At 37.3% G+C, this 13,529-nt stretch overlaps 2 protein-coding genes across 4 annotated transcripts in view; one reads left to right on the forward strand and one right to left on the reverse strand.

Annotated features, from left to right (window-relative positions):
- LOC123549392 (transcription initiation factor TFIID subunit 4-like) overlaps nt 1-5,430 on the reverse strand; it is a 44,585-nt gene extending 39,155 nt beyond the window's left edge. The window contains exon 1 of the mRNA XM_045337437.2: nt 4,432-5,430. Within this exon, the coding sequence (XP_045193372.2) occupies nt 4,432-5,430 (999 nt within the window). The remainder of the gene's footprint in view (nt 1-4,431) is intronic.
- Nucleotides 5,431-5,518: 88 nt separating this feature from the next.
- The window catches only part of LOC123549394 (protein LSM14 homolog B-like), a 39,237-nt gene continuing 31,226 nt past the window's right edge, over nt 5,519-13,529 (forward strand). For 2 of the 3 annotated variants that reach the window (XM_045337439.2, XM_053545427.1), the window contains exon 1: nt 5,519-5,742. In XM_045337439.2, coding sequence (XP_045193374.2) covers nt 5,622-5,742 — 121 coding nt within the window. In that variant the 5' untranslated portion in view covers nt 5,519-5,621. The remainder of the gene's footprint in view (nt 5,743-13,529) is intronic. The other variant, XM_053545428.1, reaches the window with a different exon arrangement.

Consider the following 13,529-nt stretch of genomic DNA (forward strand, 5'->3'; position numbering starts at 1 on the left):
TTTAGGGAGAAGTGACTCTTCTCCACAGAATTTTGGGAGAAGTGGAGGAATTTAAGGAGAAGTTTCGGCAGAATATTTCTGGTTTCGCGCCTACATATTTCATATTACACAAGAGCTGTCACTATTGGTGACAAATGCACCCAAAGCATACCCAAGAATACTACAGTTGTCTGCGCAAAAAAAATCAAACATCATTTCGTGACCTTGACCTGAGAGATCCGGGTCATAAGCATGATACAACTCAAAATGGTTAACATTTGTGTCAAATTAGAAACGCTTTTGTAAAAAAGCGCATGTCTCCCTAAATGCTAAGTCCTATAGGCAAGAAGTCAATAGGGGTCAGGAGCGAAAGTCAAAGAGACACTGATGGCTGGCTGCAATAGGGATCATCTCCTTGCCATGTCCAGTCATCCCGCTAAATTTCAACACTCTTGGCCTAGTGGTTCTCAAGTCACTGTTCAGGCTCCTGTGACCTTGACCTTTGATCAAGTGACCTCAAAATAAATAGGGGTCATCTACTCTGCATGTCCAATCATCCTATTAAGTTTCAACATTGTAGGTCAAGTGTTTCTCAAGTTATTTCCAAAAAATGATTTTACATGAACAGGCCACTGTGACCTTGACCTTTAATTGACTGACTCCAAAATCAATAGGGGTCATCTACTCTGCATGTTCAATCATCCTATGAAGTTTCAACATTCTGGGTCAAGTGGTTCTCAAGTTATTGATCGGAACTGGTTATCAATGTTCAGGCCCCTGTGACCCTGACCTTTAACAGAGTGACCCCAAAAACAATAGGGGTCATTTACTCTGTATGAACAATCATCCTATGAAGTTTCAACATTCTGGGTCGAGAGGTTCTCAAGTTATTGATTGGAAATGGTTTTCCATGTTCAGGCCCCTGTGGCCTTGACCTTTAACAGAGTGACCCCAAAGTCGTTAGGGGTCATCTACTCTGCATGACCAATTATCCTATTAAGTTTCAACATTCTGGGTCAAGTGGTTCTCAAGTTACTGACCAGAAATGGTTTTCAATGTTCAGTCACCTGTGACCTTGACCTTTAATTGAGTGACCCCAAAATCAATAGGGGTCATCTACTTTGCACGTACAATCATCCTATGAAGTTTCAACATTCTGGGTGAAGTGGTTCTCCAGTTATAGATTGGAAATGGTTTTCCATGTTCAGGCCCCTGTGACCTTGACCTTTGATGGAGTGACCCCAAAATCAATAGGGGTCATCTACTCTTCATGACCAATCATCCTATGAAGTTTCAACATTCTGGGTCAAGTGGTTCTCTAGTTATTGATCGGAAATGGTTTTCAATGTCCAGGCCCCTGTGACCTTGACCTTTGACGGAGTGACCCCAAAATCAATAGGGGTCATCTACTCTTCATGACCAATTATCCTATGAAGTTTCAACATTCTGGGTCAAGTGGTTCTCTAGTTATTGATTGGAAATGGTTTTCAATGTTCAGGCCCCTGTGACCTTGACCTTTGACGGAGTGACCCCAAAATCAATAGGGGTCATCTACTCTTCATGACTAATCATCCTGTGAAGTTTCAACATTCTGGGTCAAGTGGTTCTCTAGTTATTGATCGGAAATGGTTTTCAATGTTCAGGCCCCTGTGACCTTGACCTTTGATGGAGTGACCCCAAAATCAATAGGGGTCATCTACTCTTCATGACCAATCATCCTATGAAGTTTCAACATTCTGGGTCAAGTGGTTCTCTAGTTACTGATCAGAAATGGTTTTCAATGTTCAGGCCCCTGTTACCTTGACCTTTGACGGAATGATCCCAAAAATAATAGGGGTTGTCTACTCCAGCAGTCCTACAACCCTATAAAGTTTGAAGGTTCTAGGTCAAATGGTTCTCCAGTTATTGCTCGGAAATGGAGTGTGACATACGGACGGACGGACGGACGGACGGACAGGGCAAAAACAATATGTCTCCTGGGGGAGACATAATTATTTTCAAAAATCCCTTGATCAATGGCATATGGACCAGTTAAAAAACACCTTCCACTTCTAAGTGTGACCTTGACCTTGGAGCTAGGGGTCAGGGTCTTGCGCATGACACGTCATCTCAATATCGGGGAACATTTATGCCAAGTGATTTACAAATCCTTCATCAATGGCAGAGTTATGGACCAGACAAGAAACAGACCATGTTAACATTTAACCTCTAAGTGTGACCTTGACCTTAGAGCTAGGGGTCTGGATCTTGCACATGACATGTCACATTATGGGGAATATTTATGCCAAGTAATTTCAAAATCCCTTCATGGGAGTTATGGACCGGACACGAAACAGATCCTATTAACCTTTGACTTTTAAGTATGACCTTGACCTTGGAGCTAGAGGTCTGGGCCTTGCACATGACGCGTCTCATTATGGTAAACATTTATGCCAATTTATTTCAAAATTCCTTCATCAATGGCAGAGTTATGGACCAGACACAAACCCTGTTAACCTTGCTGGTTATTGATCAAACACAAAATAAATGGTTCAACTTGTTCCACCAGTGTCCTTTTCAGTCAATTTCTGCCAACCAATTTCGTTTTAATTGATGTCAAAACTGATTCCGTGCAATATAAAACTTTGTTTGATATATACAAGTATCTGAATGCATTGTATTTCCCGTGGTTTGCAAAAAATTGTTGTGCATGAAAATGAAAGTACAATTTGACAGTTGCCGGTAAAATGAGCCAATTGTTTGTAACTATGTCGTAAACACGTTCCGCGACTATAACATTGCCGATTTTGCCTCCAGGCATGATCAAAACAGGTAAATATCGATAATGATATTTTATAGCCGGCCACTAAAATATTTTAGCCGGGGGCACAGCGCCCAGCTGAAAGGGCCTGTGGATAACCCTGAAACATGATTATAATAAATATCAAAGCAATGTTTAGTGTATTTCATGGAGCAACAAGCATATAACCAACTGACCCATATAACCGTTGATTGTTTATTATACGTGTACATGTTTTCCTTGATATTTTCCGTGTCGCTGTATACATACCAAGCTGCTACGTTATTACAGATAAACTACAGCAGGATATTAATGCTATGATTGGCTGAAGTTTGACAGCTGAGCAGACGGAGTTAACCACGGTTTTATCGATAATTTACATCTAGTGTATTACGCTGTGTGTTCATCAAGTTTTACAACTTTAAGTAAACAGATTACAACAGTCTGAAATCTTGGTGATTTGGATTTCGCCCGGAGCCGATAATTAGGCGAAGTGGCCCAAATCACCCTGTAGGATGATCCCTGTGACAGTTGCTTGACTTGTAAGTCTGAAGACACATGGGCTTTTGGATTTGAAAAACATATAAATGCAGACTTTCATAAAATAATTCGCTAGTCTATATGCATATAATGGAACGTTTTCTTTAAATTCCGTATCTATGAATAGGTGAAAATCCTATATTCGACTATGAAAAACAGCAAAAATATCACTGGATAAAAATATATTGAAAACTAAACAAGTAAAAAATTTACGAAATCAAGTAATTTTGGTAACATAATTTCAGCTGTTTTTTTTATGTTTCCGCACTACATTTGACAATGTTTGATGCGATTCCATTGTGAAAATGAAAAAAATTTTTTTTAATTTAGCACTGTATACAGCCTTCTAACATGGTATAGTTCTATCCCAATAAGCAAGTATTCATCATTTGAAAATTACATACACAGAAAAAACAGGAATTTACTCCAAGCCATTAAAACCTAGAGTTTGTCCTCCTGTGAACGAGTTTGATGCCAGTTAGGCGTAAGTAAAACTAAGAAGCAAAGAAGAATCTTCTCTAAAATGGCATATAGGTCAATAGTGAGACAAACTGTTACCTGTAATACAACATCATAAAATATATCATTGCTTGTTTTGCTTGCAATACATCCCCCATATTCCTGAAGGACCTCCCCATTTGTATTTGAAAAACATCCCCTTTTTTTTTTCAAAGGGTGAATTTCCCACCCTGTTATTCAATTTCTGGAATAAAAACTAAACCATTGTCCCTTAAGGGCCCTTGGTTCCAGCCCCAGATTGACTACACATTTTTTCTCCACTAAAATATATTAATTTACTAATAAAGAGTATTATCTGACTAAGTCTGTGCAGTGACATAACCATAACCAAAAACCAAAAAAATGATACAACTAACTGACCCAGACAGCTGACCTGTTCCTCTATACTTATAAGGAAATTATTACATTGTGCAAAAATAAAGAAATGCAGATATAGAAATAATACATATAAGTTTTATTTTCGAAAGTGTGCCATGTCGAGTTGTAATTAAAAGTCTTGCAATTAATATGCAACACAAATGCTCACTTACTTTAGATCTTGATTTGAAAACTATGAATGATATTTAAAGTCAGGGAAATCTATTTTAATACATAATAGAAAAATTCCAACTCACAGGATGTGATCCTGGTCTTGGAGCAATATTTATCTGCTGATTTGGCTGAGATGATGCAATTCGAATTGGTGCATTTGGCATTCTATTTTGAATCCTAACACTCCCTTGCAGTCGCGGTGATGGAGAATTTGAAACATGTGTAGTCACTACTTGAGGTCTAACAGTTGTTATATGAGATGATGGAACTTGTCCACGCACAGTTATCACACTAGGATTAGATCCAGGCTGAGTAATCACTGAAGTCACATTAGCACTATGAACAATATGCACGTTCGTTTTTTGTGTCAACTGTTGAGAATTTGAATTAATTACAACTCCCTGACTATTCCTCACTATCGGTTGACTTTGTTGCACACCACCAATTTGTCCAGTGGAGTTCTGTTGAGGAGCAGGCGAAAGTGAAGTCCGATTAACATGTTTTAATGCACTGTTATTCTGAACAACTCCAGGATTTGTAATAATAATATTGGAATTAGATTGCGCTACATTAATATTATTCACCGAAATAACATTGGACGGTGATGGTGTTGCTCGATTCATATGTGGGTTAGCCACCACTGAATGATTTCCATGATTCTGTGGTTGTGTTATCACTTGAATTGCTGGAGATGATTTGTTTACACTGTTCAAAGGTTTTGGTGATGCAGTTCTATGCGAGTTTACAGGTGAATTTACGTGCGCAACAGGTGAATTGGTATGAATAGAATTAATTCCTAATATTTGATTTTCATTTTTTATCACCGATTTTGCATTAGAATTAATTGTATTCCCAGTGTCATTAGATAAATGCACAGAATTATTTTGAGCACTTGTACATGCTGAAATTGAAGAGACATTGCTAACATGATTACTGTTAACGGACGGATTTGGTATCGTAGGGGATTGCTCTTTATGTGTAGGGGAAGCTAATCTCGACTCTAAGGAAGCAACTAGTGCGTTAACAACGCTCTCATCTGTCTCTGAATGTAAAAATGAATCTAGCGGGTTAGGATCCGCCATTTCCCTGCACAGAATTTTGTAAACTGAAGAGAGCATGCGCACAGAGTAGAACTGTGGGAAGGAAAACGAGATTAGCGCCACCTGACGGTAATTAACGCCATTTTGAACAGTTTCTCAGAGAGAGAAGAACTAGGTCGAAGAGAAATCCGCTGTCATCCTGCCTTACGTAGTAAGAAGGGTGTATGTAAGCCATGAGTGGGGGAATCCCATATCTCGGCAGTAAAATAAGCCTAATATCGAAGGCTGGAATACGTTATGAAGGCATTTTATACACCATTGATCCGAATGAGTCGACTGTAGCTCTTGCTAAAGGTACTAAAATTAGGTGACCGTATTTTTTGTAACTACTCTTGCTTGACTGCTAGAATGCAGTCTTATTCTTACCCGCTTTATATGCATCTGACCCTAACTATCTCCACCTTTTATTTATTCCAGTCCATAGCACATAAATGAGTCAAAACGGGAACAATAAAATCAGCAGAAAAATGTAAACAAAGTCGGCAGAAATTGAAGTTTTCATAAATCTATCCTTATAATCTGAAAATACCACTGGATACAACACGAACACCCTAACTAGATTTTTTGAAGTTGCAGTCCCAGAAAATTCAGGTGGTTGAAACCATTGTTCTGGTGGAATTTTGAAGATTGTTGGAAATTTCAAAATTAGCACAAGCCATATTATTGACCGTACCTTCATAATTTATAGGATAAATCCAATTTCTCGGTATTAACTACCAATAAATACCCATTTCTAGTTTTACGGTGAGCGGGTATCGGCCATTACACTATATAGCAGTAGTGTTTAGTATGATCCTTTTTTCAAGATTTTAAACAAAGAAAATGTATAAAAAATATTGCAGATTATCGTAAAACGTTGTTATTAAGATGCACCAAAATTATCCCCCCAGTTTACTTTATTTTTGAAGTCGTATCTATTATTCTACACTGTCGCTTCCATAGCTTGATAGTGGTGGTTTGAAATTTTTTTGTATCTTTTGCAATTATTTTTAAAAAGATTTTGTTGCCAAGGTCGTAAAATAGTATTTTCATTGTGAGAAAGTAAGAATTATCCTAAATGCTTATCTACTGGAAAGAATAATCACTGATATTGTACATTGTCGTGGTATCGATTATTCTCGCCAACCCCCCGTCCCTTTTACGGAAATACCGGATGACAGGATTTATTCTATAATGTATAGATACGGAGAAGAAAGCCAAGTACTGAGAAACTAACACCAGCTCAGTTTGCATTGAAATATCTACTTTTTCAGCAGTGGTTGGGAAAAGAGGGCGCGATGTGCGATTTCACACTTTCAGTCAAAAAAGAATCCATTGAAATTCCCATATAATGGGCGAATATCCCGGAAGTAAAAAACTTACGAAGTTTCGAAAATTGGTAAAAAATATACCATACAACAATTTCGCAATAGTTAAGTGGAGTAAATGCTGCAGTAGAGACATCAACACAGTGACAAAAAAAGTATTGAATCAAGACCGAGTCATTGACGCATCATAGTTGTACTTTCCAGAGATACCTATGCTATTTAAATCGCTTTCCGTGGAGTTTCCATTTACGATTGGATGCAGCAAAGAGTTATAAAAATAAATAGATCGGCAACTTGAAAGGCAGATAGAGCAAATCTCGCCAACCTCCCGCGGCTGAAAACAAGATCTCGTTACTGGAAGTTCTCCATGCGCCATTTTGTATGTGAAAGATATGACACTGTCAGCTATTAATTATCACCGTATGACCACGCTTTTTTGAAAAACAGAAACGTGTATTTTGTGCTTAAGACTATTTCATATTAAACAAATGTTGTTTTAGAAGCTAACATATATTTTACATGTAGTTTTAAAGGTACAAATTGCAACTCCATGCTCGCTTCACTAAGATAACGTCGAATCACGCTCGGACGCGAGATTACAGCCAGTTGCCATTCTGTGTATGTTATACTTCTTTGGATGCAGTGATCCAATCGAAATGTTTGGCCGGATTTTCTGCGTTCGTAGTTGCTGAAATATTAGTTTTTGAAATGAATAGCATAAAGCAAGGTGAAAAAAGACTACTGTCGGGACGACTTCCGCCCGGTGACAAGAAATAGCTGACGTCGCCGCAATTTTTGTTTGGCATTTTATTCATCGCAACAGTAGCAACAGAATGAATTAGATTTCGAATGTAAATAAATCAGACTTGCATTGCATTTACATTTTCATTTCTGTATTTCTTTATAAAAAATTATGGTAGTTTGAAATGTAACAATTTTAAAATAGAAAGTGAACGTGAAACTAGAGACATCTTTAGAAAGAGTACGCATTTTGGATGCATCAAATTTTGTTATATTATATAATTACAATTGTCATTATTGTGTGGGTTGTCATGGATTTTACAGTCAACCATGCTTTCTCTTTTCATAGCCAATTATATTTAAGTAATTCATGATGTTTTGTCTTATTTTCTTGTTGATATTTTTCAATGAAATTAAAAAGCTCCATTGAATTTGAAAATCCTTCATTAATTTCAGGGCCAAGGGGGGATTCTTCACATTGCAAAAATTTCTTTCCCAACCACTGTTTCAGTATTTCATTTGTTGTGTTTTACAGAGAACATGCTGCCTACGTTTCATTACCTGTGTGCTAATCTTATATCTGATTGGTTGATTTAAGTTTAAAATTTGCCACATTACAACCTGCAGCTTCTCGGGCTGTTGACACATTTGCATATTAAGTTATTTTCCAAATGTCACAGTAAAAAGTTGGTGCCTGTTAGTTTTGTGGATTGAGGTTGAAAGTAAGGGGCCTGGTTTTATGGTATGCTGGTAGGGAAACAGTGTGATAAGATGTGGTGATGTAAAGATAACAATGTGGACCCACAATAGTACAATGCGAATACACAAATTATTTAGGCCTGGGATTTTCAGGACTGGTCCTGATTTCAGGCTTTTGGTTACCAGAATTTTCCTATATAACTCTATTGAAAATGTAGATTTTCAGGACTTTGATTTCTCACTGAATCCCAGGCCTGATTATTACAACAGGTTTTGAAAAGTAGTAACCATGGTTCGCACAGGTCCTTGAAAGTCCTTGAGTTTGATCCTAAGTCCTTGAAAAGTCCTTGATTTTTTTTCTTCCAAAAAATCCCCTGAAAAAGTACTTGAATTTTGAAAAAAAAGGTAGAAAAGTCCTTAAATTTTGCTAAAAACGGGGGTTCAATCGTATTGTAGGGGAAAAATACAAAAAACAAATAATAAATAAGTCAAAACGAGCGAAAAAACGGTGTGAAATAAAAATACATGCACACCCACAGAGGGAACGCTAGTTGAACGCCGTTTCAGTACGGAAGTTAGATACGGAATAGCGATTTTCACAACGTTAAAATATTATGCGCAAGGTCATTGTAGCGTGACTTATCAACAACAACAATGAGTGGCCCAAAAAATAAATGTAGTTTCGCCAATAAATGGCTTACACAGGATGGTTATTCATCGTGGTTAAAGGAGTTTAAGTCAGACAAGCATAAGTGTATGTGATAAACTCATTGATGTCAGAACTATGGGAGAAAGTGCGTTGAAATCACACGCGAAAACAAGAAGTGAAGTCCCTTGAGGACAAATTGAAAACTAGTCTTGAGAGCTTGAAAGACTTATTAGAAACATGTACTAAGTATGTATACAGGCAAATATAGCTCATAAAAGGTAATCCCATTGAAGATCTCATAAAGGTTAAGATATGCTATTGTAGCTTACGGAAAATAAAACTCTTCTGTAACTTTTCTTCTATCATAATGCCTTATGAAGAGCCTAAATGGTTTTGTAATTTAAGATTTAAAGCTATTAAAATAGTCCTTGAAAATCGATAAAAAGTCCTTGAATTTTTTTTGCCAAGTCCTGTATGAACCATGGTAACGCCATTTAGCCGAAAAGTGAAATTCCATTCTAATGATGTGAAAGTGCGATATAAAATCAGGTTATTGACCTTTGGTATAGTTGCCCATGGGTTAAAGGTACGATAGTGGTCAAAGAGAAGAAATCTAGATAAGGACACATAACATGTTTTCTTTTTCTTTTCTTTTTTCATAAAAATATTTGAATTTGACAGACTAAGTATTTTTTTGTAATGATATGCAATCTCTTGATATAGTGGTTCCCTGCATGTGTTTTTGTATATAAGCTTGTATCTCAGTATCCACTGGTGTGAATGGATGGAAACTTTACACACTTGTTCACTGTGATGATCTGATGTGCAGTGTGCACAGGTTCCATAACTCTACTTTGCATTTTTACAAAATTATGCCCCTTTTTGGACTTGGCAATATTTGGTAAAGGTTTTGTGTGTAACTTACTGATAGCTTGGTACCCACTTATGGGAATGGATTCAACTTCACACACTTGTCCACTGTGATGAGCTGACATGCTTATAAAGTTTCCATAACTCTGTTTTGCATTTTTACAAAAGTGTGCTCTTTTTAGCTCACCTGAGCAATGCTCAGGTGAGTTTTTCTGATCGCTCGATGTCCGGCGTCCGGCGTCTGTCGTCCGTCGTCTGTCAACATTTAGCTTGTGTATGCGATAGAGGCTGTATTTTTCAATTAATCTTCATGAATATTGGTCAGAATGATAACCTTGATGAAATCTAGGCCGAGTTCGAAAATGGGTCATTTCGGGTCAAAAACTAGGTCACTAGGTCAAATCAAAGAAAAACCTTGTGTATGCGATAGAGGCTGTATTTTTCATTTAATCTTCATGAATATTGGTCAGAATGATAACCTTGATGAAATTTAGGCCGAGTTCGAAAATGGGTCATCTCGGGTCAAAAACTAGGTCACTAGGTCAAATCAAAGAAAAACCTTGTGTATGCGATAGAGGCTGTATTTTTCATTTAATCTTCATGAATATTGGTCCGAATGATAACTTTGATGAAATCTAGGCCGAGTTCGAAAATGGGTCATCTCGGGTCAAAAACTAGGTCACTAGGTCAAATCAAAGAAAAACCTTGTGTATGCGATAGAGGCTGTATTTTTCATTTAATCTTCATGAATATTGGTCAGAATGATAACTTTGATGAAATCTAGGCCGAGTTCGAAAATGGGTCATCTCGGGTCAAAAACTAGGTCACTAGGTCAAATCAAAGAAAAACTTTGTGTATGCGATAGAGGCGGTATTTTTCAATTAATCTTCATGAATATTGGTCAGAATGATAACCTTGATGAAATCTAAGCCGAGTTCGAAAATGGGTCATCTCGGGTCAAAAACTAGGTCACTAAGTCAACTCAAAGAAAAACCTTGTGTATGCGATAGAGGCTGTATTTTTCAATTCTTCTTAATGAATATTGGTCAGAATGATAACCTTGATGAAATCTAGGCCGAGTTCGAAAATGGGTCATCTCGGGTCAAAAACTAGGTCACTAGGTCAAATCAAAGAAAAACCTTGTGTATGCAATAGAGGCTGTATTTTTCAATTGATCTTCATGAATTTTGGTCAGAATGATAACCTTGATGAAATCTAGGCCGAGTTCGAAAATGGGTCATTTCGGGTAAAAAACTAGGTCACTAGGTCAAATCAAAGAAAAACCTTGTGTATGCAATAGAGGCGGTATTTTTCAATTGATCTTCATGAATTTTGGTCAGAATGATATCCTTGATGAAATGTAGGCTGAGTTCGAAAATGGGTCATCTGGGGTCAAAAACTAGGTCACTAGGTCATATCACGTAAAAACCTTGTGTATGCGATAGAGGCTGTATTTTTCAATTGATCTTCATGAATTTTGGTCAGAATGATTACCTTGATGAATTTAGACCAAGTTCGAAAATGGGTCGACTGGGGTCAAAAACTAGGTCACTAGGTCAAATCAAAGAAAAACCTTGTGTATGCAATAGAGGCTGTATTTTTCAACTGATCTTCATGAAATTTAGCCAGAATGATTACCTTGATAAAATCTAGGCCGAGTTCGAAAATGGGTCATCTGGGGTCAAAAACTAGGTCACTAGGTCAAATCGAAGAAAAACATTGTGTATGCAATAGAGGATGTATTTTTCAATTGATCTTCATGAAATTTGGTCAGAGTGATTGCCTTGATGAAATCTAGGTCGATTTTGAATATGGGTTATCTGAGGTCAAAAACTAGGTCACTAGGTCAAATTAAAGAAAAATCTTGTGTATGCGATAGAGACTGTTTTTTTCAATTGATTTTTATGAAATTTGATCAGGTTGATTGCCTTAATGAAATCTAGGTCGAATTTGAATATGGGTCATCTGAGGTCAAAAACTAGGTCGCTTGGTCAAATCAAAGAAAAAACTTCTGTATGTGATAGAGGCTGTATTTTTCAGTTGATCTTCATGAATTTTGGTCAGAATGATTGCCTTGATAAAATCTAGGTCGAGTTTAAACATGGGTCATCTAGGGTCAAAATTAGGTCATATCTAAGAAAATGCTTGTTTTATCGCAAGAGACCAATTTTTTGGTCCAATCTTAATGAAAATTGGTCAGAATATTTGTTTCCATGAAATCACTAGGTCAAACCTGTTTTACACTGTTATGGAGTGTATCTTAGGTGAGCGACCTAGGGCCATCTTGGCCCTCTTGTTTGGACTTACTCTATCAGTTGACAAGGCTGTTGTATAGTCTAGCGTGCTGTCCTCTGGCAGCTCTTGTTTGACTAGGGCAGAAATGCAAGTCTTTATTCCCGGAAATCCAAGTTTTAACTGTGCAGGAAAATGTTTTCAGCGGGTCGAAAATGTTTTCATACAAACTGACCGACAGCAGACTAGAACGTGAAGGATGAATATCGCTTTTTATCCTCATCCAAGTGAGACTCACTTGTAACGAAGAATTTCATTGGCTTATGGCAGACATCTTGACAAATCAAGATGTTATCCATCGTTGATTCATTTGTGGAAATATATTGGAGAAAAGTGCTTAGGGTTTACTTATCTCTGCTAGGGGTTTTGTATGTATAAGAAAACTAGGACTACAAAATTAAAACTTCTGGTACATGTACCACAGATGGTTGCATGCAGAATAGTAGCTCAAAATTGTTTTTTCTTCTTTGACATTTTGCAGGAAAGAAATGTTCTATTTGGAGGCGGAATGAACAATTCATACTTGGTTCTGGTCATCTGGTATGCTTATTTGTCTCCAGCATTCTCATACTGTGGCAACTGATGCTCGTAGCTCAATTTTACCCTACTTTCTTAATTTTTATGGAGATTCCAGAAATATATCGCGGCCTTGGCTGAACACTGCATCAAGACAGTTCACTACTTCCTAATGCTCTGTACAATTTAAGTCTACTAAATCACAATCAGTCTTGCTAGTGGAGATGATACATCTGGCAAGAAGAATTTAAATTCATCAATAGAAATAAAACATGAAGCATATTAAATCATCCATTTATCATTAGCCCACCATCATCAGATGGTGGGCTATTCAAATCACTCTGCGTCCGTGGTCCGTCGTCCTTCCGTCCGTCCGTCATTCCGTCCGTCCTTCCGTTAACAATTTCTCGTTATCGCATCTCCTCAGAAACTACCAGGGGGATTTTGACCAAACTTTGTCAGAATGATGTATTGGTACCCTAGTTGTGTCCCCCTGAAAATCAGACTGGTTCAACAATTTTTAGCTCATCTGATTTTTTGAAAAAAAATGATGAGTTATTGCCATCACTTGAGCGGTTGTCGGCGTCGGCGTTGCCTGGTTAAGTTTTATGTTTAGGTCAGCTTTTCTCCTAAACTATCAAAGCTATTGCTTTGAAACTTGGAATACTTGTTCACCATCATAAGCTGACCCTGTATAGCAAGAAACATAACTCCATCTTGATTTTTGCAAGATTTATGGCCCCTTTTGTACTTAGAAAATATCAGATTTCTTGGTTAAGTTTTATGTTTAGGTCAACTTTTCTCCTAAACTATCAAAGCTATTGCTTTGAAACTTGGAATACTTGTTCACCATCATAAGCAGACCCTGAACATCAAGAAACATAACTCCATCTTGCTTTTTGCAAGAATTATTGCCCCTTTTGGACTTAGAAAATCAGTTTTCTTGGTTAAGTTTTATGTTTAGGTCAGCTTTTCTCCTAAACTGTCAAAGCTATTGCTTTGAAACT

The sequence above is a fragment of the Mercenaria mercenaria genome, chromosome 6, assembly GCF_021730395.1.
Source record: "Mercenaria mercenaria strain notata chromosome 6, MADL_Memer_1, whole genome shotgun sequence".
Classification (NCBI taxonomy): Eukaryota; Metazoa; Mollusca; class Bivalvia; order Venerida; family Veneridae; genus Mercenaria; species Mercenaria mercenaria.